Source organism: Erinaceus europaeus, chromosome 3 (assembly GCF_950295315.1).
Source record: "Erinaceus europaeus chromosome 3, mEriEur2.1, whole genome shotgun sequence".
Taxonomy (NCBI): domain Eukaryota; kingdom Metazoa; phylum Chordata; class Mammalia; order Eulipotyphla; family Erinaceidae; genus Erinaceus; species Erinaceus europaeus.
Genome location: NC_080164.1, coordinates 44,220,479 through 44,243,813, shown reverse-complemented (window position 1 = coordinate 44,243,813; position 23,335 = coordinate 44,220,479). Strand labels below are relative to the sequence as shown.

General features: G+C 43.6%; 1 protein-coding gene across 1 annotated transcript in view; it reads right to left on the bottom strand.

Moving 5' to 3' along the window:
- Positions 1-6,864: 6,864 nt before the first annotated feature.
- Positions 6,865-23,335, bottom strand: part of EXOC6B (exocyst complex component 6B) — a 615,405-nt gene continuing 598,934 nt past the window's right edge. The window contains exons 21-22 of the mRNA XM_007523677.3: positions 16,029-16,141; positions 6,865-10,277 (exon numbers count right to left, since the gene is read on the bottom strand). Of these exons, the coding sequence (XP_007523739.1) occupies positions 10,151-10,277; positions 16,029-16,141 (240 nt within the window). The 3' untranslated portion in view covers positions 6,865-10,150. The remainder of the gene's footprint in view (positions 10,278-16,028; positions 16,142-23,335) is intronic.

Below are 23,335 nucleotides of genomic sequence, written 5' to 3'. Positions count from 1 at the left end.
ACTATGTGCGTTTAACCTGGTGCGTTTCTACCCAGCCCCTACCTTTATTTATTTATTGGCTACAGACAGCCCACAGTTGAGAGGAAAGGGGGTGACAGAGAGGGAGAAAGAGAGACACCTGCAGCCCTGCTTTGTCACTCGCAAAGCTTTCACCCTGCAAGTGGGGACTGGAGGTTCAAACCCGTGTCCTTGTGTGCTCAACCAGGTGTGCCACCTCCTGTCTCCTTATTTTTTTATTTTTAGAATTATAATAAATATAGTAAATTATAGTGGTGTAGGGGATTGAATTTGGGATTTAGCGCCTCAGGCATTAAAGTCTTTTTGCACCTTTATGCTATCTCCCCCCACCCTTATTAACACGTCTTTATTCTAGATTCCAGGTATGAGAAGTGATTGTCTTAACCTGCCAAGGTCATCCTGTTGCCCTCTCTACAGGTTGACTTAAATGACCTTAGTTTCTAAGTAGTAAATCCATGGCATGGTAGTGATAAAAAAAAAGTGACATGCAATACGGATTAAGTCGCTAAAGACTGAACACTTATGGGGCAGAAGGTTCCTTGCCTATAAAAGGGTTGTTGGGAAGTAGTTTCTGCACAGTGTCGTGTAGAAGTGGGAAATATACCTGAAAAAAAAATGAGTTACTTAACCACCAGTAGGAGATATCTTGAGATGTAGGGTGGCCTTGTTACCATTAAAGATTTTTTAAATGTTTTAATTTTATTTATTTTCCCTTTTGTTGCCCTTGTTTTTTATTGTTGTAGTAGTTATTATTATTGTTATTGTCATTGTTGGACAGGACAGAGAGAAATGGAGAGAGGAGGGGAAGACAGAGAGGGGAAGAGAAAGACAGACACCTGCAGACCTGCTGAATTCACCGCCTGTGAAGCGACTCCCCTACAGGTGGGGAGCCGGGGGCTTGAACCGGGATCTTTAAGCCGGTCCTTGCGCTTTGCGCCACCTGCGCTTAGCCCGCTGTGCTATCACCCGACCCCACCATTAAAGATTTTTAAGTCATATTAAAACTAACCCTCCCCCGGCTCCCCACCTGCAGGGGAGTCGCTTCATAGGCGGTGAAGCAGGTCTGCAGGTGTCTGTCTTTCTCTCCTCCTGTCTTCCCCTCCTCTCTCCATTTCTCTGTCCTAGGCAACAACGAACGACAACAATAATAACCACGACAAGGCTACAACAAAAGGGCAACAAAAAAGGGTTAAAAAAAAAAAAAACTAACCCTGAACTACCTTTGGGCTTTCAGACAACAAACCTCCTTTCCTGGGTTGGGTTTTTGTTACTTGTAAAATAAAAAGTTCTAAGTGACATAAATTATGAACAAACTCAAAATACAAACTGGGCAAACATTTGCAATGCAAATGGGGAACAATTAAAATTCTTAACTCACAAAAAGCTACAAATAAACATGGAAAACAATACAACCCAGTTTTTCTTTCTTTATTTTTTTATTATCTTTGTTTATTTATTGGACAGAGACAGCCAGAAATCAAGAGGGAAGGGCGAGGGATAGAGAGGAAGAGAGACAGACAGACACCTGCAGCACTGCTTCACCACTTGTGAAGCTTTCCCCCTGCAGGTGGGGACCGGGGACTCGAGCCTGGGTCCTTGCACATTAACATGTGCACTCAACCAGGTGTGCCACCACCGGGTCCATTTTCTTTCTTTCTTTTTTTTTTTTAAAGGCAGAATATATGGATAACTACTCCATGAAAGAAGAAATGCAAATGAACAAGACACAATACAAACAGATGCCCATACTCACTGTAAGTTAAAGAAGTGTAAATAAATACTATTTTTTGTAAGATTGGCAAGAATAAAATACACTGATATTAGGGCTGAGGATAGAGAAACAGGATCATATAGGGTTACAGGTGGTGGTATACCTGGTTAAGAACACATGTTACCATGCAGGAGAACCCTGTTCAAGCCCCTGCCCCCACCCACAAAGGAGGAAGCTTCACAAGTAGTGAAGCAGGTCTGCAGGTGTCTATGTTTCTCGCTCCATCTCTGTCTCCTCAGCCCCTCTCAATTTCTCTTTGTCCTATAAAATGAAAAAAGAAAGGAAAGAAAGAATGAATGAATGAATGAAAGAAAAATTGACTGCCTATAGCAGTGAATTTGTCCTCCTACCACTGATTTCCAGCTAACCCTCCTGGAAATAAAAAGAGAGAAACAGTCACATACTACTAAAAAGAGTGTAATTTGATTATTCTTAAAAGAGTGATGGAAAATATATATTACATTTGTAATATGTATTATTTGTAACGTTATTTATTTTTGCCACCAAGATTATCGCTGGGGCTCAGTGTTTGCACAAATCTACAGCTCCTGGTGACCATTAAATTGCTTTTTCCTTTTTCTGCAGTAGAGGATGAGAAAGAGAGCAAGGAGGGAGAGACAGATAAAGAAAAGACACCTGTACGTGCAACTGTAATACAAGCTTCATGAAGGATGAAACAATATTATAGGATACCATGAAAGACATTTAATATAAAGGAAGTATGTGTGTGTATGTAAGGGTCTGCTACTGAATACACTAATAATTGTTTTGTGAAACAAGTCAGTATAACATAACAAAATGACCTGCAAGTACACCATCATACTGTTAGCAGTGATAGAATATGGGAAATGGGATTCAGGCTCAGTGGGAGTAGCATACACACACACACACACACACACACACACACACACACACACCATCACACACCATTCCTTCTCCTCCCTTTCTCGTGACCATGTATGTGAGCACACACACACACATGCATGCACAAACACTCCCCACCAGGACACCTGACCATCAAGAATCTGTGGGCTGTTTAAGTCAGTCTTTTTATGTATTTTTTTTACTTTTTTTATTTATTCTCTTTTGCTGTTTTATTGTTGTAGTTATTATTGTTGTTGTTCTTGATGTCGTCGTTGTTGGATAGGACAGAGAGAAATGGAGACAGAGAGAGGGAGAGAAAGACAGACACCTGCAGACCTGCTTTACCACCTGTGAAGCGACTCTCCTGCAGGTGGGGAGCTGGGGGCTCAAACCGGAATCCTTAAGCAGGTCCTTGTGCTTTGCGCCATGTGCGCTTAACCCGCTGTTCTACTGTCCGACTCCCAAGTCAGTCTGTTTTAAACCTGTGCTCAGTCTCATGACCTAGCATGAGGAAGGTGGTTGACATTTGTTAGGAACTTTAAGTACATTATTAAGAATGAGAAAAAGTTGCTTTACTTGCTATTAACTCCCAATATTTTCTAAGCCTGTCAGAGATGAAATATGCCTCCTCTTAGGGAATGTTGTTTATGGCCTCCTGTACCTCCAGGTCCCACCTCCTAAGGGACTGCTCCCACTGCAAGTGTGATTCATGTGGTCATGGGTGTCACATTCCCTTGCTGGATAAGGTGCTGCAGGGACTCAGACAGATGCAGAACATTGACCCTGCATGGAAGCGTTTTCTAAGGAGTCAGGCATAGAACAGGAGTGGACAGTAGAAACGTCCACTGAGAGACACATATGTCTCTCTGGGGTTCAACTTCCTGCCTGTGTGAGCTGCCTCCATCACAGTCTCTCCTCACACTACCAAGGACCTTATCCTTGCCCTTCTTTCTTCATTATCCTCATGCTGCCCCACACCTGAGGCCTTGCTTGGTTTCCTCATGGGAATGAGGGGTACTGTCTTTTATCTTCCTTTTCTCCATGCCCACCTATGATTTTCAGTGTCCAGATCTCCACTTAACCCTCCACTTTGATTCTGGCAGTGTTACTTGGAAACTCCTTTCCTGAAACCTGGTAACATACCTGGGGGAGAACGTGAAGTAGGGGCTCAGAACTGGCTATCAGCAAGCCCCCAGGTGGGCCTTCAGAGGCCCGTTCTCTGTGCCTGAGGAAGTAGCCTTTCCCCAGTGGACTTGCCTGCAGAAGCATTCACTGGAGAGGGCGGAGCCTTCCTCCATCAGCTTTAAAAATTAGCACTCCACATGGGCTAGAGAGAAAGAGAAGCCATCCACTCAGCTGAACCTGAGCCTTGTAACAGAGAGGGGAGTGTGTGAGGAGAACAACAGGGAGATCCAATTAATTACCCTTAGAAGCAGAGGTAAAAGTTGAAGATTACGAGACCCATTTACAGGAGGAAATAGACCCATCATTGAGCCTAGAGAATGGAAGGATTGTTTAGGGCCAGAAAAGCGTCTCAATGTTCAGATTCCACTCCTTTTCTGGAGCTTTGGAGACAGAAAGGTCAGAGCTTGGGTTTTGGAAGGTACACTTAATATTGAGTTCAGATGGGGCAGGCAGGGTGGGGTAGGGGCTGTTGTCCTGGGTCTACTTTTGGACCCACTGCTTAGCCCCACCCTGAGGGAACAGGAGCTTCAGCTCTCTCTGGGAGCCACTGTGGGCTGACTGTTGAAGGGATGCCCCCAGTGTGAGAGGCCCCTCCATTACCATCACAACGGTGAACGTCACAGACCCCACAAAGCCGCTAGGGCCCCAAATGCAGGGTAACCCTAACCCCACCAGTGATTGAAACAGATAGAGGGGTAGCTTGCCCACACAATGCCCAGGCCCCCACTTCTCTTCCCTCCTCCTGTACTTCCTCAAGAGCCTTTGTCTTCTGGTCCCTTGGGCCTGGAGCTCTCTCATTCTAGTCAAACACTGCCCATTAATGTCCAAACAGAGGCCCCTGGGGGAAAGGTCTGGCACTTTTTCTCCTTCCTTTACTCATCTCCCACAGCAGTTCCTCATGCATCTGTTTGCTGAATAGATAAGCAGCCCAGCTATGAGACAAGGGGAAAGTTGGTGAGAGCTTCACATGGGGCCCTGGCTTTGTAAGGATCTCTCTCTTCTTTCCACCCCTCCCCTCCCCACCCCCCCTCCCCCAAGAGCTGCTGGTCCCTCTCTGGGTAAGGCCCCAGGCAAGATATTATACCTGCTGATGCTCAGCAGCTGTGGGGAGTGTTCCAGGCTGATGGGGTTCCACTGGGCTTTCAAGGCCCAATAAGCCTTAGTGCCGGACCCTCCTGTTTGCCCAACCAGCTGGAAGCTGCTGCATTCTCAGACTTGTAGGTTTCTCAAGTCCCCTCAGGATGCTAAGCTGGTTTGGGGGAAGAGAAAGCTAGGCATGGAAGCTGTATTGGTTTTGGGCTTGACCTGGTGTTCAGGCAGGCGACAGAGGTGCAGGTCTTAAAAATCTCCTGTAGGGGTGTCACTTCACAGGCGGTGAAGCAGGTCTGCAGGTGTCTATCTTTCTCTCCCCCTGTCTTCCCCGCCTCTCTCCATTTCTCTCCTATCCAACAACAATGACATCAATAACTACAACAATAAAACAACAAGGGCAACAAAAGGGAATAAATAAATAAAATATTTTTTAAAAATCTCCTGCAGAATTGCATAAGGCAAGGAGAAATGGTAGCAGATTCAAGTTTTTGGCTTTCTCTCTGGGGAGACTTGCATTTCCAAAGGGGGCTGGACATTTTTTCAGTATTTTTAATATTTAATTTACTTTAATGAAAGAGATGTGCAGAGAAAAATACACAGAGAGATTGAGGGAGTGACCAGGATGCTGCTTAGTTCTGGCTTATGGTGGTTCTGGGGATTGAACCTGGGAGCATGGAACCTCAGGCATGAGTCTTTTGCATAACCATTATGCTGTCTCCTCAGCCCTGTTTTAGTTATAAACCTTTCTTGGAAATTGATAAAAGCCATGAACTTTCTATTCAGAAAAAACAAACAAACAAACAAACAACAAAAAAAAGTGGGACACAAGCCTGAGACACTTGTAAGTACAGACATACACACACAACTTCAATTCTAGGGTTCATGTACTGATGGTTGAGAACTGCTATATTTCAGAAGGAGGTCTATGTTTTGACACCAGGTTGAAAACAGAAGTTTTAGTTGGTGTTGACGGGCAGATACCACCATGAGCCAGGCAGCTAGCTTTCCAGTTTGAAGGACTTGTTTCTCTGTTTCATGTAGAGGTGCTCAAAGAGCCTTTTGCTAGGTTTAGAGAAGGGGAAGCCAGGAAGCAAAAACTGGGCACTTGTGTCAACGGTGCAGCAATGCTATGGAGCTGGAAGAGAGCACATCGAGGCACTGGCTAGGCCTCTGACCACCCATGGCTCACTTATACTTCACAATCACCCTCTAAATTAAGCTTTCAAGGATTGAAGTCCTGGTCTCTCAGGCATCAGTACCTTGCTGCCAACTGTCAAACTTGTTACTGAAGAAATTCTTTCCAGCTTATTCCCAAGGCTTCACTGCCAGCCTGTAGGCAAGGTGACATTTCACCAGCATTTCTAGCCTTGCTCACTAGGGTTCTAGATGTGCCTGCCAGCTTTTTCATGTCCTCCCAGCAGAAACTAGATACATGTCAACTGTTCACTCCAGAGGGGTCTGCATCTAGAATGTTCCCAGAGCTTCATGAAGCTTGGATTTAATCCCTTCAAGGCATGCTCATTAACATCCTCTCTTCTCTGTGCTATCTCCCCTGACCAGCCTCATTCCTGTACCAGGTCATGCCTTTCTCCCCACTGCAATTTAAATTAGTCTCATTTCCTTCCTCCAACCCCCAGCCTCGCTCTATTCTAAACAATAGATACTACTCCGTATTGACCAGGAGCCTTTCCACAGTGCTCAAGTCATTCCTCCTGATGATGATAAAGCCAGTGGTAACTGTATACACAGTGTCTGGAGACATGCCCAAGGCCACAATACAGGTTCCTTGCTTGGTCTGGGAGGTGGGCTCTTGTCCGCTTTGATGTTCAGTCCTGCTGAGAGGGACCCACTATCATCCAGCTCACCAACAGCCAGAGGCGCACGGTTCCACAGGGGGTGGCAGAACAAAGAGAGAAGACAGGAGACAACACCAAGGCTTTTGAAACATGTACATAGACTCTCTTGTTTAATAGCAGTTAAAAGAGGAAAATGTACAGGAGGGAAAAACATGCTCTTTCTACAATGGAGGTTTTTCCACTAACCAGGAGGCCCATCTGCATCAGTAGTAGCTTTACTAGTGCGATTTTAAAGAAAAAAAAAAAGTTCCCTTTAGAGTTAAAAATGGACTTCCCGAAATTCCCTCTATCAATGTGCAACTATTTGTGCAAAATAAAAAAGGCCATTTCCAACATATTAATGAAAAGTAATCGCAAATGCAGGTTAAAAAAAAAAGAGGCAACTGGGAACAGAGTCCAGGGTGAATTGAGTGTGGAGGCGGGGCTGTGTGTGTGTGTGTGTGGGGGGGGGGATCTGCAGCAAGCTCCAGGGAATGAAGGAGGCCAGGGGTAATGCCAGTCTCAGGATACAGAGCCTCAGGTCTGGGACTTGCTGAGAAAACACTGGTCAAGTGAAGCAAACCTGACTGGAGACTGTTAGGCCTGGTACACAATGCAACTATGGGGGGACACTCCCTGAAAGCTGTCTATTCCCTTTTCTATAGGAATTGTCTCCTAGTTCTAATTCCTAGGTTCTGTTCTTCCCTACACCCCCCTCCAATAGCTTGATTTATAGTCTACTCAAATATATATTCTCTTGTGTGAATGTCAAAGCTATGCAAGTTGTCTATATTCCTGATGAAAGCAGCTGAGGTTCTAAACCAGGCTGTCCCTTCAGACGCAAAGACCTAGCTCCCCCAAGGGATTCATCCCAATTAAAAGGTGGTGCATGTTCAACCATTTGTGCTCTCTTCCTCTTACTGAAGCCCCAGAACATCGCTGCATCTCTGGGTTTTGGGGGCCACCTCTTAGAAAGGAGGGGCAGGGGAGAAATGGTTTGTACAATTCTGCTTCCAGGGCTGACCCAGCTAAAGCCCTAGAGACAAAACTGAAAAATCCCACTTCATGAGTTCAAACAATGTAGCCATCTTGGGTCCCTGTCTCGACCTTCACCTGCCCGCCAAGAATATGCCTCCTTAGACAACAGAGTAGCAGCATGTTGGGTTTGTTAGGGAAGACCGAGTAAGTTTTTATGTGTCTTGAACACACTTTTTCTCTAGAGGAATGTCAGTGTGCCAAGGTACAGAGTAATCCCCCATCCCTCCACCCTGTTTATTTTTCCCTTGTAGCACAAGTTAGAGACCAGAATAGTACTTGAATCTATAAAAGAAAAAAATAATAAAGTGTCATGCTTAAGTTTCTCTCCATCCTCACTTCAAAGTCTTAGCATTCAAAGCTGAAGATGTCTTGTCACAAACTGGGGACCAGTGAAGGAGGATATTTGGGTATCTTCTTAACCAACAGGACTTTCAGAATAGTGTGAGCATCTGTTGCTCTTTTTTTTTTTTACACAAAAAAAGTCAAGGGCTGTGGGAGATGGCCTCTTGGGTGTCATGCTCATGGATTCCTGCCTTCCCTTGGCTTCTGGAGTTCTGGGTGGCAATGCTTATCCATAACCTTTTCATTCCAAGACCCTGGGTTGAATGACCACCTCAGCCCCCACACCCTTCTGGATGAGCCCTTGAAGGCTCTGCAGAGAGTAATTGCTGCCTGGTCTCTTCTCCAGCTATGAGGAAGGTTACATGTCTTGTACGTCTTCTCTTCTATCTAGTTTTCAAGTTGAGATATGGCAGGGGTTAGGGGGAAGGGAGAGAGTGGGGAGTGAGAAAAGAAGCACTGCTCTCCTCAGAAGCAACTCAGTAGCTGACAAAGGGAGTGAGGAGTGAGGAATTTTGTTTGATGAGTCTCTCCTCCCACTAATCCAAGCTGGAAATGCTTGTGTGACTTATTTGTCATTGTTTAGGAATGCACAATTATACTATTGCCAGTAGCCAAAGTAGCATCTGAAGTGTCTTAAAGTGCAGGTTCCTATGAGATCTCTCGCAAAGCCTTTGCATTAACTCTCAGGAGTCCATGCGACTCAGTGTACCCAGTCTCTGAGCTGACTGGTTCAGGACCCCTGGGCAATATCTGGAGTGTCAGGGAGAAAATTCTAGACGATCTTTCCTGATGTGTCCAAAAGCTGGGTATGGGGGTTCTCCAAAGGAGATGGAACTCTTGGGTTTGAACAAGAAAACTTCACATCCAGGATAAGGCGGAGACAGGTGGGCCAGAGGCTAAGAATCCACAAGCCAAGGCAGGTCCTGTGTACTTCATGCTGATAGTGGTTGTCTCCCTAGAAGCCTCGAGTCCAGCTGTGCTTGCCTCCACAACATGAAGTCAATTACATTTCCTTTAAAGAGGGATGCCTGAAAGTTGATGAAAACACAAAAGAAGTATTCTTCAAGTTTTATCTGAGGGTAAAATAACAGTCATTTGCAGGCTTCTGGAATCAGACACTCCCCAGTGACGCTGCCAGAGAAAATTCAGTCTGAGATGCTCTGTGAGTGAGGACCTATGGAAATAACTGGTGACCAGGTCTCCAGCTAAGTACTTGACCCTGCAAGGAGTTAAATGAGATCAGTGGGGAAGGGGCTGAAGCTCTGAATCCATTCACACTGGCTTTCAAAATGCAGTCAAACTCCTTCAGGTAAGGAAGAAATCTGTCGTTAGTCATGAGATCCACTTATTACCACTGGATTACCACAGCTTTGTGTTGCTCTGGAAAAATCAGCAGTGGAAGCACTGTGTCAAATTTAGGCTAAAGAAACTACTATTCTTGTGGGGACTGGAGAGAAACTGCCATCTTGCCATATGACATGCTTGCTTACCAGCCAATGAATGAGTGGCCACAGGAGATGGCCCAAGCTTTTCTACTCTATATAGTAATGTCTTCCAGATCTTTTCTTGCATCAAGAAGAATCTGCCTCACCTATGTGGTAGATGGGACACCCAGGCATGAATTTGTTTACTTTATTATCCTTTCGTCTGCTCATCGTATTCCCCAGTGTTAAGTACCCATTTTGCTTGTAGTTCCTGAGTCCCAGATGTAAATTCTGGAGCCATGGAAGGAAAAAAGGTTCCTCATATGATGCCACCATCTCCAGGATAACCGAGAGAGTGTAGGACAACTTCCCCTGAGTCCCAGCTTGGAATCATCTCCTGTACTTGTTTACTCTTGTGCCTCTTTGACTATAGGGAAAGGCAATGTGAATACTGTACATAGGTTATTAAAAAAATACATTTTCTCTCTTTGAAGAAGAATGCACACATGTAAGCCCACTGAGGGCTGGCCCTCAGACGGTGGGGCTGTGGCAAGCAGCCTCTGTGGGCCCAAGGTCAGCCTTCAGGAGTGGTGGCTGCTGATGAGTCCCCGGAGCTGCTTGGCCACGGTGTCGATCAACTTCTGCTTGTCTCGCTCATTTTTCCGAAACTGTGCAAACATGTTGTTCTTGCGGCTAGTGTCCTTCATCCTAGACAGGGGAGAGAGAGAGGGAGAGAAAGGTGAGGGGGGAGGGAGGGAGAAAGAGAGAAGAGTGTTTAAGGAGACAGTGGTGGAAGAAGAATCTGAAAGAAGCAGGGTGGGCTAGTGTATTTAAACCACTGACTAGAGCTGAGGGAGGCCAGGATGTTTCCAGTGTCAGGTCCACATTTACCTTCCACACAAGAAGTTGTTTTGCTATGACCCACAGCTCCCTCTCCCCCAACTTCTGTCATCCTTGGGAAATATTCAAGAGCCACCGAGAGAAGAGTCAACCCCCTTATTGTCTACATCTACACTACCTAATTCAACCCCATCTGTCTCTGGGCATGCACTTATTATAGAGTCAGCAGCCTCTTCCAGAATGTCTAGGATCCACTTACCACCTCATGAACCTACTAAGTCCTGCTGGGCCCTGAGAGCTGGTATTTGAAAAAGAAAGCAGAAACGTGCTATTAAACAGCAATCCCAAGAGGACATCAATAACTGAAAGCCACTCTATACTTCATTCTAGCTGGGTTACTCTATTCTATGCCCTAAAACTTGAGATGTGTGTGTGTGTGTGTGTGTGTGTGTGTGTGTGTGTGTGAGAGAGAGAGAGAGAGAGAGATAGAGATAGATATCTTTTTGGTCTGAATAAGGACCCAGAAGCAGTGAGGTGGCCAAGAGGGCATGGTACTGAGGAATGCTACTGAGGAATGCATGGGCCCAAAAGACTAGGCCATTCTCTCACTTGATAAACCAGGGCTGTAGGTAAGAGATGGCTCTGAGTTTTCCATGGCTGTCAATATTCTCAGACTTTGAACCTCCCCATTACTGGGTCATGTAGAAGCTCCAAAGAGGACTAGTCCCAGAACACGACTCATGAGCAACTCTGTTCAATGATTCCATCATCTAGAAGGACCTGAGAAGCATGGTTAAACAAAGTCAAGGCCAGGCTCCCATAGAAAGCCCCAAATTGGACTGACTTCTTGTGACAGAATCCAGGAATTTTCAATTCTCTACAGACCCTCCCCCCCAACCTCCAACATTTGTTGGTGACTGTGAACTCAGGCCAGCCTCTGCAATCTTGACCTCTCTAGCACACAGCTACTTTCAGTGTTTAGAGACTTCAGAACACCACCTAGACCAATTTCTCTTGGCTCAGATGTGGCTGTCTTCACCACTAATCCCCAGCTGGGCCAAATCTCTTACACTAAAGCTCCCTGAGCTGCATACATAGAGACAGCCTAGAAGGAGGGATAAAGAGTCCCTGGCCAGAGGCCTTTCACCAATCCTGGTCTATGTGTTCCTATGGGGTGGTCCTATGCAGAGGTGCAGAAAGAGATGGGGGGGGGCAGTTGAAAGGTCCCACAAAGGCCTTTGTTTCCTGGCTGATGTGACAGCTACCACCAAACTGAGACTCCTCTCTGATTTAAGCTGAAAGGCTTTCAGGCTAGAATTCCTCATCAAACTCAGAACACTGAATGAATAGAAGGTACCACATGTACCTGTGCTTGGAGAGAAGGACGAAAAAGTAATGGAGGTTGGTTGAAAAGAACACACAAGGGTTTTCAAGGCTATGAAGTTCTGTGCTCAGTCCCTTACACATTAACTGCACAATTATGTCTGTGGAGCTGGTCTGGTTTTAGATTATTTATCCCAGAGAAAAACTCCTTTTTTTTTTTTTTTTTTTTTGCTGGATATGTTATGAATCTCAACAAAAAAGTACAAAACAAGGGAAGAAAGGAAACCCTTTGTGCATTTGTGGGACATTTAATTTAATGTCTTATATGATCATTAATTTCATGAGTTCTGAAGCAGCTCAGATGAAGGCTGCCAAGCCTGGCTTTTTTTGCTCCCATAGGGAAGATCCTTGAATTAGAGAAAGGGGCAAAGTGGGTAGTCTCTGTGCCTGAGGCTGGGGTTTCTTAGCCATTTTGACCTGAAGTTGAGACTACTCAAAAAATAAACTCAAGGGCAGGGAAGACAGTTTAATATGTCAGAGCACTGGAGTTGAATGTGTGAAACTTCAGAGGCCCTAGGTTCACTTCTTGGAAGCACAATAAGCTAAGCAGTGTTCTGGTTTCTCTGATAACTATAAATAAAAATTCATAAAACAAGCAAATTCTTAAGAAAAGATAAATTCAACTGCCCTGGGGGCTGAGAGTAGCATGAGCTTGGACCTTGTAATACTTCAAAACCAAAGAAGAGCCCTTCTCAATTCCCCTCACATTCTGCCAGATCAAAGTACTCATCAACTACCTCTCAATGATGCAGAAATCTAATCTTTCTCCCTCTCCCCCCCCCTCTTTTCTTTCTTTCTTTCTTTCTTTCTTTCTTTCTTTCTTTCTTTCTTTCTTTCCCTCCAGGGTTACTGCTAAGGCTTGGTGCCTGTACCATGAATCCACTGCTCCTGGCACCATTTTTTTCTTCTTATTTGATAGGATAAAAAGAAATTGAGAGAGAAGGGGAAGATAGAGAGGGAGAGAGAGACAGAAGGACACCTGCAGTACTTGCTTCACCACTAGTGTAGCTTCCCTTCCGTAGGTAAGGTGCCTAAGCGGGAGCTCAAACTCTGATGCTTTTTTAAAAAATATTTATTTATTCCCTTTTTGTTGCCCTTGTTTTATTGTTTTAGTTATTATTGTTGTTGTTATTGATGTTGTTGTTGGATAGGACAGAGAGAAATGGAGAGAGGAGGGGAAGACACAGAGGAGGAGAGAAAGATAGACACCTGCAGACCTGCTTCACTGCCCGTGAAGCGACTCCCCTGCAGGTAGGGGTCCGGGGGCTCGAACTGGGATCCTTACACCAGTCCTTGCGCTTTGCTCCACCTGCGCTTAACTCGCTGCGCTACCGTCCGATTCCCCAAACTCTGATTCTTATACATAACAATCATTGCCTCACCCTGTTAAGTGCCATCTTAAAAAGGAAAGAGTGCAAGCTCTGGTAGCTGAGCTGGTCACAGGGAAAGCAAACAAATGGATCAGGTAAGGAGACTGATTCCTAAGAGGCTGGGAAACAGAAATTTCAGTGGTCTTTAACCTTACTGTGTTTGGGAGAAAGCTTTTAAAGCCCGAGGACTGCTACTGCTAAGCAAATCACTACGCTACCTCCTGGAACTCCAGAATGCTGCAGAAAGACTGATTATTTTGACCTATGGTTGGTCCACAGGAAGTGGATGAGCCAGTATTTCTTGGAACTAGAAACTATCAGGAACAGTGGAATAAAGGACTGTTGAGAGAGGCAACCAGCTGAAGGGGATCCCAGAGTCCATTTGGACACGTAATGAGCGCGACAATCCAAAAATCCAAATACCAGCTCAACATGTTCCCTATTTTAGCTGACAGCTGAGAATTTTGGGATTAGGTCTTTCCATGAATAAAGAGAATTCCACAGGAGATATAGGTTTTAGAGCTTAAAGCCACGGGCCACACTACCAGGAGGAAGGAGGACTCTGAGAAGCTGCCTTCTGTCAGAGCTGGATTTCAGGTCCTGCACTAGCAAGACCATTGTGTGTGCCAGGAAACTGAGTGGGAACAACCCTTAGCCTGGCACCAGTGGGGGAAAATCCCTGCCACCACTCCCAGCCCCAAAGGAATTGGTAAGCCAAGGGTCAGTCTAAGGACCATGGATAAAGAAGGCAGCCAGCCAGTTGGCACCAGGCTGGTTTAATAGATTAGTATGTCAGGGTGGGGACAACTCACAGGGCAGGGATTTTAGAGTTGTCATTACTGTCAATGAGGAAACCAGAAGGACTTGCCTCAGAGTGACGGAAAAGGCCCAAGTGAATAATATACTTACTCTCTAGATATCCTGGGAGGGAAGATCATGGGGAGAGAGAACCATGGGAAACAAATTTAAAATGGAAATATGAGGCTCTGTCTTGGACTGGAGAAAGCTGCGCTTTGGGCTCTTAGTTTCTTGACTCCAAACCTTTCGTCCTTTCTTGCCCACTCTCCATCTCCTCCCATTCTCTCCCAGTGTCACACTTAGATATAACTTAGCCTCTCCCTTCGCATAAGACTACACTCTAGTCTAGATTCTGAATTTTGCTTTCCTAGGATCTGAGAACTGCTTGATTGGTCACATATGTAGACTTGCTGCGCTATCTTTTAAGGAACTTTAAAGAAGTTGGGGGTTAACTCATTTGATGAAAATAAAAAGTTTTCTTTATACAGGGGTACTGGTCTCTGGCCTGCCAGCTCTCCACCAAGTTAGCAAGAGTCATGGCCAGGCTGCAAAGCAGAGTAGACCCTGGCTCCTAGGTGACTTGCTATTTCATTGTGAAGTATTTTGGAATTAACTAACACTTCAGCTCAGGGGCAGCAGAGATTCTGAAGCTCTGTAGAATAAACCTTTGCTGAGGGGCCGGGTGGTGGCGCACCTGGCTGGCTGAGCGTACATATTACAGTGCACAAGGACCCAGGTTTGAGCCCCCAGTCCCCACCTGCAGAGGGAAAGCTTTGTGAGTGGTGAAGCAGTGCTGCAGGTGTCTCTTTATCTCTCTCCCTCTCTGTCACCCCTTTCTTCTCCATTTCTGGCTGTCTCTATCTAATAAGATTAAAAAATAAATAAATAAATAAACCTTTGCTGACCAGTGACTTCCTAGACAAGAATTAGACACTATCTCTTTTTTTTTTTTTCCCTCCAGGGTTATTGCTGGGCTCGGTGCCTGCACCATGAATCCACCGCTCCTGGAGGCCATTTTTCCCCCTTTTTGTTGCCCTAGTTGTTGCAGCCTCGTTGCGGTTATTATTGCCATTGTTGACGTTGCTTTGTTGTTGGACAGGACAGAGAGAAATGGAGAGAGGAGGGGAAGACAGAGAGAGAGGGGGAGAGAAAGACAGACACCTGCATACCTGCTTCACCGCCCGTGAAGCGACTCCACTGCAGGTGGGGAGCCGGGGCTCGAACCGGGATCCTTACGCCGGTCATTGCGCTTTGCGCCACGTGCGCTTAACCCACTGCGCCACCACCTGACCCCCTAGACACTACCTCTTACAGAGCTTTCTTAGGGAAGTCAGAATAACAAAGATAAAGGGCTTCAGGGTGGGTAGGGGGGTCTTGCAGAGAAGGTTTTGATAATTCCAAGGGCTTCTCTATTAGGAACCAAGAGGCCACTTGTTTCACTGGACTTCTCAGTACATCAACACATCCCTGATGGCTGGGACCAGCTTCACTCTGTTCACTAAACTGGCCTTAGCACCTAAGGTATTTTTTTTTCTCTCTCTCTCTTTTGTAATATTTATTTACTAATGGATAGAGATAGAGAGAAATTGAGAGGAGTTGGGGAGATAGAGAGGGAGAGGAAGACAGAGAGACACCTGCAGCCCTACTTCACCACTTGTGAAGCTTTCCCCCTATAGGTAGAGACCAGGGGCTTGAACCTGGGACCTTGTGCACTGTAATGTGTGCACTTAACCAGGTGCGCCACCACCTGGCCCCAGTATTTTCTTCTCGTCTCTTACCATTTCCAGTTACAAATACTTGCGCTGCTACACTATAAGATAATATTAGAATTTAGTTCTGACACCCATACCTGATCTAGCTTGCTGGGATGGGAGTGGGAGGCTCAGGAATTAAGAGGCTACAAGAAAAGAACTGACTTGGCAAATCCAATGATGGAAAATGCTGGTAGCATTTGTGGTAACTTTAAGAACAGGGCTTTTCTGCAAATAGGAAATGATTCTCTATGCTAAACACTCATCCCTATCTCCCCACCTCTCCATAAAGATCTCTGCAGGGACTAAGTACTTACTTCTCAAGCAGGGTCAGAGCTGTCACTGGGTTTACTCTGAGGTACTTGCAGTTGGGTTGACCGTAGTCTGCAAGGTAGGTTGACCAATCCCATTGAATGAAGAGATCCAAAAGCTGTAAAATATTCAAAGCCCACCCCAGGCATTAATCAAGAGAAAAGATAAAGCAGATCTCAGAAGCCCCTATTATTTTTCACTACCAGTTAGTAGTAAACTTTTTAAAATGGGCTGAAGGTTGCTAAGACTATGTGCTTGCAGTCAGCTCTCAGAGGCAGGATTATAGTAAAAATAACGCCGGATAGAATCAAAACACAAGACCATCATGATAATCATACATTCACTTACTAAGTATTTATCAAACTCCTTTCATGGACCAAGCTCCACTCTAAAAGCTCAGGATACAACAGTGAGCAAATAAAGGTGGGTATAATCTAGTATTCTATAAAGGTTGTAAAGTCAACATGTGGCTCCATTTAGGGTTAAACAAGTGAGAGGTTTAGTCATAAAAATCACTGTGTACGTAAGTGGGGGGGGGGGGGTGGGAATCTAGCTGAGAGAATTGGCAGAAGCCATAAGCCCATAAACTAAGCTACCCAAGATAACAACATGAAGCGATCAGGAGAAAGATCAATCTGGATATATGCTAACAGGAGAGTGCCATGATGGAGGTGTTCCAATAAAAAAGAGCATACCCTCATTCCCTTGTGAGTATTCTCCAGAGTCATCTGTCTGTTAATTGTACTCAAATTCCTACTGTAATCAGTGTGCTTCATTACAAAAGGTTGAGTTTTGGAGTTCCGTGATTTGTTGCATTGACTTTGCCTAGCTGACTTGGGACAGACAGAAAGACTTGCCTATAAACAAACAGGACTCACAGACAACACAGAATCAAGGACTATGTGGACCACATAGCATTTACATGATGTAATATTTATTATTTCTGTGTGGCTACTGGCTGAGCAGATAGAACCCAAGGTCAAGCTAGGCCAGAATGGGAAAACAGGCTTAATCCATGACTGAAGATGCAGACTCAAGAATTGGGATTATGAGTGTTAAAGAGGAGTTTCAGAACTGGAGGTGTATATGTTAGATAAAGAGAGCTTTCTGAGAGTGAACCAAATTCTGAGATTTGAGATTTTTGACTTGGAGAAACTAAATTTTACCAAAGACTTTTCTTTCTTGCCAGCTTTAGCCATTGACAAAGATAAGAACAGAAAACCAGTGCATGCCAAAGTTAGAGCTGACAAAAGAGAAGCTGGTAACTCCCGTCTACCCATGGCTAGACTTTAGATGGGGAACAGTTCCGGATATTCACTGTATAGAGGTGGAGTCCTCTTAGAAGCCTCTTTGGTAATAAGACACATATAAGTGTTTTTTGATTCAAGACATTTTCCTATTTCTCCCCTTCTAAGAGGTAACCGCTGATGGAGAGGACTGAAGTAGATGACTGGTGTCCTGTGCAAAACACAGGCAGAGAGACATAGAGGCAAATCCAGTGCTAGGACCTGGACTCCAAGCACACTTTCCCCTGTCTGTCTTCACTGTGCAGTTGGGCAAACAAGCAGTGTGGGCCTATCCTTTCTTGGCCAAGTATCTTCTTCCATCCATTCTAGAGTAGCTGTTACAAACTTCCTCAGGCAGACTGGGAATTGGCGGAAGCCCCAAATTTAAGGCTGAGAAAAGTCCCTATACCCAGAGCCAAAAAAGGGATGTTAGAGATGAGAGGAGAGGGTGGAGGGACTGATGGCCACACTGGTTGATCTGGGCCAGCATGGCCCCAAAGGGACATCTCAGGCCTCTTTTAGGTCATGCCTATTTTAGTTGGCAAGTAAAAGGGCTTCTACCACTTCCTTTTGCTTCTCCAAGGCCTCACAGAGCTCTCCTTTAGAAGAGAATTTTTCCCTGACTTTCTATTCTAATTTTGGCATTTCTGTACTATGGTGTCCAAAGACCACGAAAGATTGTTTCTCTTTACTTGTTTCCAGGGAGCATGGGAGACATCAAGTGTCCCTGGTTCTAACATTATTCCAGGACTGTGTTTTACATTTCTGATTATGTCACCACCACCACCCCTAAACACAAAAATACCATTGGGGGGGGGGGAAGGATAACATTGTCTCAATTAAAATTTTTTCTAGTAAAAAGAAAAAAAAACCACCTTGGGAGGTATTTCATTGTTTGCACAACAGGGAGCTAATACAATAAAAAAAAAAGAAAAAAGAAAATCTTTTCTATTAATGTATCTTTATGTGATAATATCAATGATATATATTCTTTCTGATTTATTGCAAAGAATATCATATCTTCATTGATGATGAAACCTTAGGTAAATAACCTAAGGAGTGTGGAGGGTAACTTATAATTTAGCTTTAAGTTTTTCTTTTAATTTTTTGTATTATCTTCATTTATTTATTGAATAGAGACAGCCAGAAATTGAGAGAGAAGGGGGTGACAGAGAGGGAGTGAGATGAGATAGCTGCAACACTGCTTTAATCAAAAAGCTTCCCCCCTGCAGATGGGGACTTGGGGGGCTCAAACCGGGCCCGTGAGCATTGATCGGAACATGTGCACTAATCAGGTGTACCACCACCTGGCCCCAGTTTTCTGTTTTTGTCCTCTTCTTCCTCCTCCTCCTCTTCTTCATCACTACTTGGGCATCACTGATATGAGGGAACATTTTTAGAGACAGAGACAGAGACAAGGGGGAGAGAGAGAAAGACATCAAAGCACTGTAGTTTCCCACAGTGCAGTGGGGACTGGGTTTCAACCTGGCATAAGCATGGCAAAGAGGGTGTGATACCAGATGAATTCTCCTGCTGGCCCAAGTCTTTGTGTTTCTATCTTCCTGAAAGTTTCTCAAAGCCGACACCAAACCCAAGAGTTCTGGGATGACAAGCTACCTAATTTCATCACCCTAGGCACAGAAGTTAGATAGCTCTATAAGTTCAACCAATATGAGCCTGGAGGTCACACTCCTGGTCCCTGTGCGCTTCACAGCCCATTAGTGTGACCTACATATTGGCCTGATGTTCTTCTCCTCCAAGAGAGATGGACGTAGACGGGACTGGGAGGTACTTTACTCACTGGCTGCTACAAGGTATAGATCCACTGGATTCCACAGAACAGCAATAGAATAAGAGGCTGAGGAGACCAACAGGTTTGTTTATTAATATAGCACTTAGATTTCCAGACTGTCACTTTCTTTTTTATAACTTTATTGGAGAAATAATAAGAAATATAAAATAGTTATTGACACATGGATACAGTCTCTTAGCACCCTGTGATGGTGTCTGCATACCACTCCCACCACTAGTCCAAGTCCTTCTTTATCATCATGCACTGAACACCTAATGCATCCCCCACCCCCAGCTCCACCCAGATTCTCCTACTCCAGACTCCATGATGAAATTGCATTTTCCATATCCTGGATAGAACTTGAAGAAATCGTGTAAAGTAAGATAAGGAGAAGGGTGAATACTGGATGATCTCACTTATGGGAGGTTATTTAAGAAGTAAGGAAAGAAAAAGAAAGCACACAATGAAGCTTGGACTGGGTGAGGTGTACCATAGATTATGACTTTCAGAGATGAATCAGGTCCTCCCAATGGGTTTTCCATATACAGTGGTCTGGTTATATCTCAGTAAATTCTTTCCTAAGGACAATAACATTGCAATAATTGCAATCACTTTTTTTTTTTTTTAATTTTCACTGGGAAAGTTGCAAGAAGCACAGTGGAAAGAACACTTTAGCAAAGACTAAATCAGAACAAGAATCCTCAATGGATTCTATATTCAAATATATATATATATATATATATAAAATCAAGAAAGGCAGGAAACAACTCTGTGAGAATCATAGGACTAGAGACATTGGTGTAAACTCATGATTTCTAAAATGAGCATACATGCTTCTAAAATATGCATACATGCATGTATATTTATATTTGCATAGGTATATATATGTTTATATATTTGCATACATATATTCCTTAGCTCTGTCTGCTGAAAAGGCCAACTCCCCACAGATTGTTCCTTAGTAGCGGTGAACAAAGACTCCAGTTGCAACATGCACACATAGCACCCAAATCTTGATCTCTAATAACAGTCCCACTAAAGGAAACTGGAGATCCTGAGAGAAATGGCTAATTGGAGCTGGCTCCTCAGAGAAATGATAGTTACAAGATGAACCTGCAACACTTATTATGCCAGAAAGTAAAGAAACATTCTTCCTTAAAGTAGGGTTTGAGGTGGTAGTGCTAATAATGTCACTGGTATCTAACGGGCAGAGGTAAGGGGTGCTGTGAAACATTCAACAATACACAGGGTAACCCAGACAACAAAGAATTATCCAGTTCCAAATGTCAACAGTGTAGACTTTCCATCCTGGCTATGCACTTATTTTCAAAAAGGCTGCACTAGTTTTTGTTTGTTTTTTTTTTTTCCTTCTTAGTGTATCACATCATGAGTACATAATGTCCATTTATTTTATTATTCATTTGGTGGCTGACACCTTTTCCCTTTTAGTTAATACTTTGAGACTATGTAAATGCCTTGCTTTTTCAAGCTTTTCTGAACCAGTTTTAGCATCCATTGACAGGTCTTGTCTACCACAATATTTACTGTGGTATTTGGTAATCTCTCATTTCTTTTGTAGTTATAAATTAGAATTCTTCTGTGAGGAATAGTGAGGTCCTGTTCCTTCCACTTATTTGTCCAATTATTTATATAAGCATGACCTCAGGGATATTTATTTTATGGGTTATAATCCAACACAATCATTATTTATTTTGTTGTTCAAATTGTTAGAGCTTTGGTCATCAGGACTTCCTAAAGATTGGCCATTATATGGATTTCTGACCTACTCTCTTTTTTTTGTGACAAACTGCTTATTTTTTTTATGATAGGATGTTCCAAACTCATCTTGTACCTTTCCTGCTCCAGCCCTGGAATTAATCATCATCCTAGGAGTTATAGTTTATTTTATTGGAAAATATTTTTTACCTTTTATTTTATTTTATTCTTTGTTTATTTTTGGATAGAGACCGTCAGAAATTGAGAGGGAAAGGAGGGGTAGAGAGGGTGAGAGACAGAGAGACACCTGCAGCCCTGCTTCACCACTTGTGAAGCTTTCCCCCTGCAGGTGGGGACTGGGGGCTCAAACCTGGGTCCTTGTGCATTTTAACATGTATGCTCAACCAGGTACGCCACCTGGCCCCTTATTTATTTTTTCATCAGAGCACTGCTCAGCTCTGGTTTATGGCTGTGTGGGGGGTTGAACTTGGGATTCTGGAATCTCAGTCTCTTTGCATAACCATTAAAGCTATCTCCTCTGCTTAGAAAATAGTTGTTAAAAGGCAAGACTGTAGCATTTAGCATATTTCTTTCTGCTGGGGTGTTACTTTTTCTAGGCCCTCTCAGTGGACACACACACACACACACACCACTCTAATAGTTCATAATATTAAAATCATAAGTTCATATCTGATGCCTCTGATTGCAGTCTAATACCACAGGTATCTTTCTAGTCTTTCCTCTTTACTTACCTCTTTTATCTCTAATTGTGAGTACTCTGGCTTTTATTGTGTACAATTTATTTCACTTATTTGTTTTATCCTAGTACAAAGCAGTTTCTGGATTTTTTTTTTAACCCACAAAACTATGAGAAACAAATTTTAAAATTTTTATTTATGGGAGTCAGGCAGTAGTGCAGCAGATTAAGTGCACATGGCGCAAAGCGCAAGGACTGGCTTAAGGATCCCGGTTCGAGCCCCTGACTCCCCACCTGCAGGGGAGTCGCTTCACAGGTAGTGAAGCAGGTCTGCAGGTGTCTATCTTTCTCTCCCCCTCTCTGTTTTCCCCTCCTCTCTCCATGTCTCTCTGTCCTATCCAACAACGATGACATCAATAACAACAACAATAACTGCAACAAAAGGGGAAATAAATAAATATAAAAATTTAAAAAATTTATAAAAAGGAAACACTGACAAAAACCATATGATAAGAAGGGTACAACTCCACACAATTCCCACCACCAGAACTCCATATCCCTTCTCCTCCCCTCATAGCTTTCCTATTCTTTATCCCTCTGGAAGTAATAGACCAAGGGACATTATGGGGTGCAGAAGGTGGCAGGTCTGGCTTCTGTAATTGTGGGAGTTTTCTAAGGAGACAGCTTAGCCTGAATGTAGAATGCAGAGCTTTTATGTCTAATACTCTAAGTCTCATTTCCCAGCACCTCACATGCCAGAGGTGAATGGTTTTCTTTCTTACAACTGCGAATCTTAAAAAAAGGAAAGGGGACATTTTCACTAACTAAAGTAGAATATTTATATACTATAATAGTTTCATTTAAATGGACTTTACCATTCATAGTCAAAATACTGGTTTTAAAATTGCATGGGTTACTACTCACTCACCATTTCAATGTGGTTGTGTTATTTTTTTACCATTTAGTTAAGATTTAATTTTTATTGTCTTGGTTCCATTTTGAATTCATTCCACTCTGGCTAATTTTAATTACTTGTTTTGATGAAAAAGAAAGCAATACTATAATTTTAATAGGTGAGACTATGTAAAAAACATCAGTACCTCCTTATTCCAATTAATCTATTCTCCCTCCCTGCTTTCTATACCTGTCTTATCTACCCCTTGCAGGTAACAAATCTAATTTTTTAAAATTTTGCTTTTTTCCCCCTTTTGTTGCCCTTGTTGTAGTTATTATTGTTGTTGTTATTGATGTTATCATTGGTGGATAGGTCAGAGAGAAATGGAGAGAGGAGGGGAAGACAGAGCGGGGGAGAGAAAGATAGATACCTGCAGACCTGCTTCACCGCCTATAAAGGGATTCCCCTGCAGGTGGGGAGCTGGGGGCTCGAAACGGGATCCTTCCTCTGGTCCTTGCGCTTTGCGCCACCTGCGCTTAACCTGCTGCACTACTATCCGATTCCCTCAAATCCAATTTTTAATTTATCCTTCTTTTAGTTCCTTTGTATAAATGAGAGAATGCAAATATGTTTTCTTATATCCACTTCTTTCCTACCCAAAGGGTGCCACATATATAATTCACTATCTAGATTCTAAGTCCTTAAAGTGATCATCTTCTTGATTAGCATTATCTTTTAAGGCATTTTTAACTTAGTAAAATCAAAGTGTTAGATATTTACAGATCAGGACATGCCGATACATGTTAGGGTTAATTCAATCAAAATAAAACCTAACCAATCATGAATGGTGCTTTGATCTCAAAAACACAGAACTACCTATTTATGATATTTGTCAGGAGAAATTAGCTAATTAGTATTTGATGTGA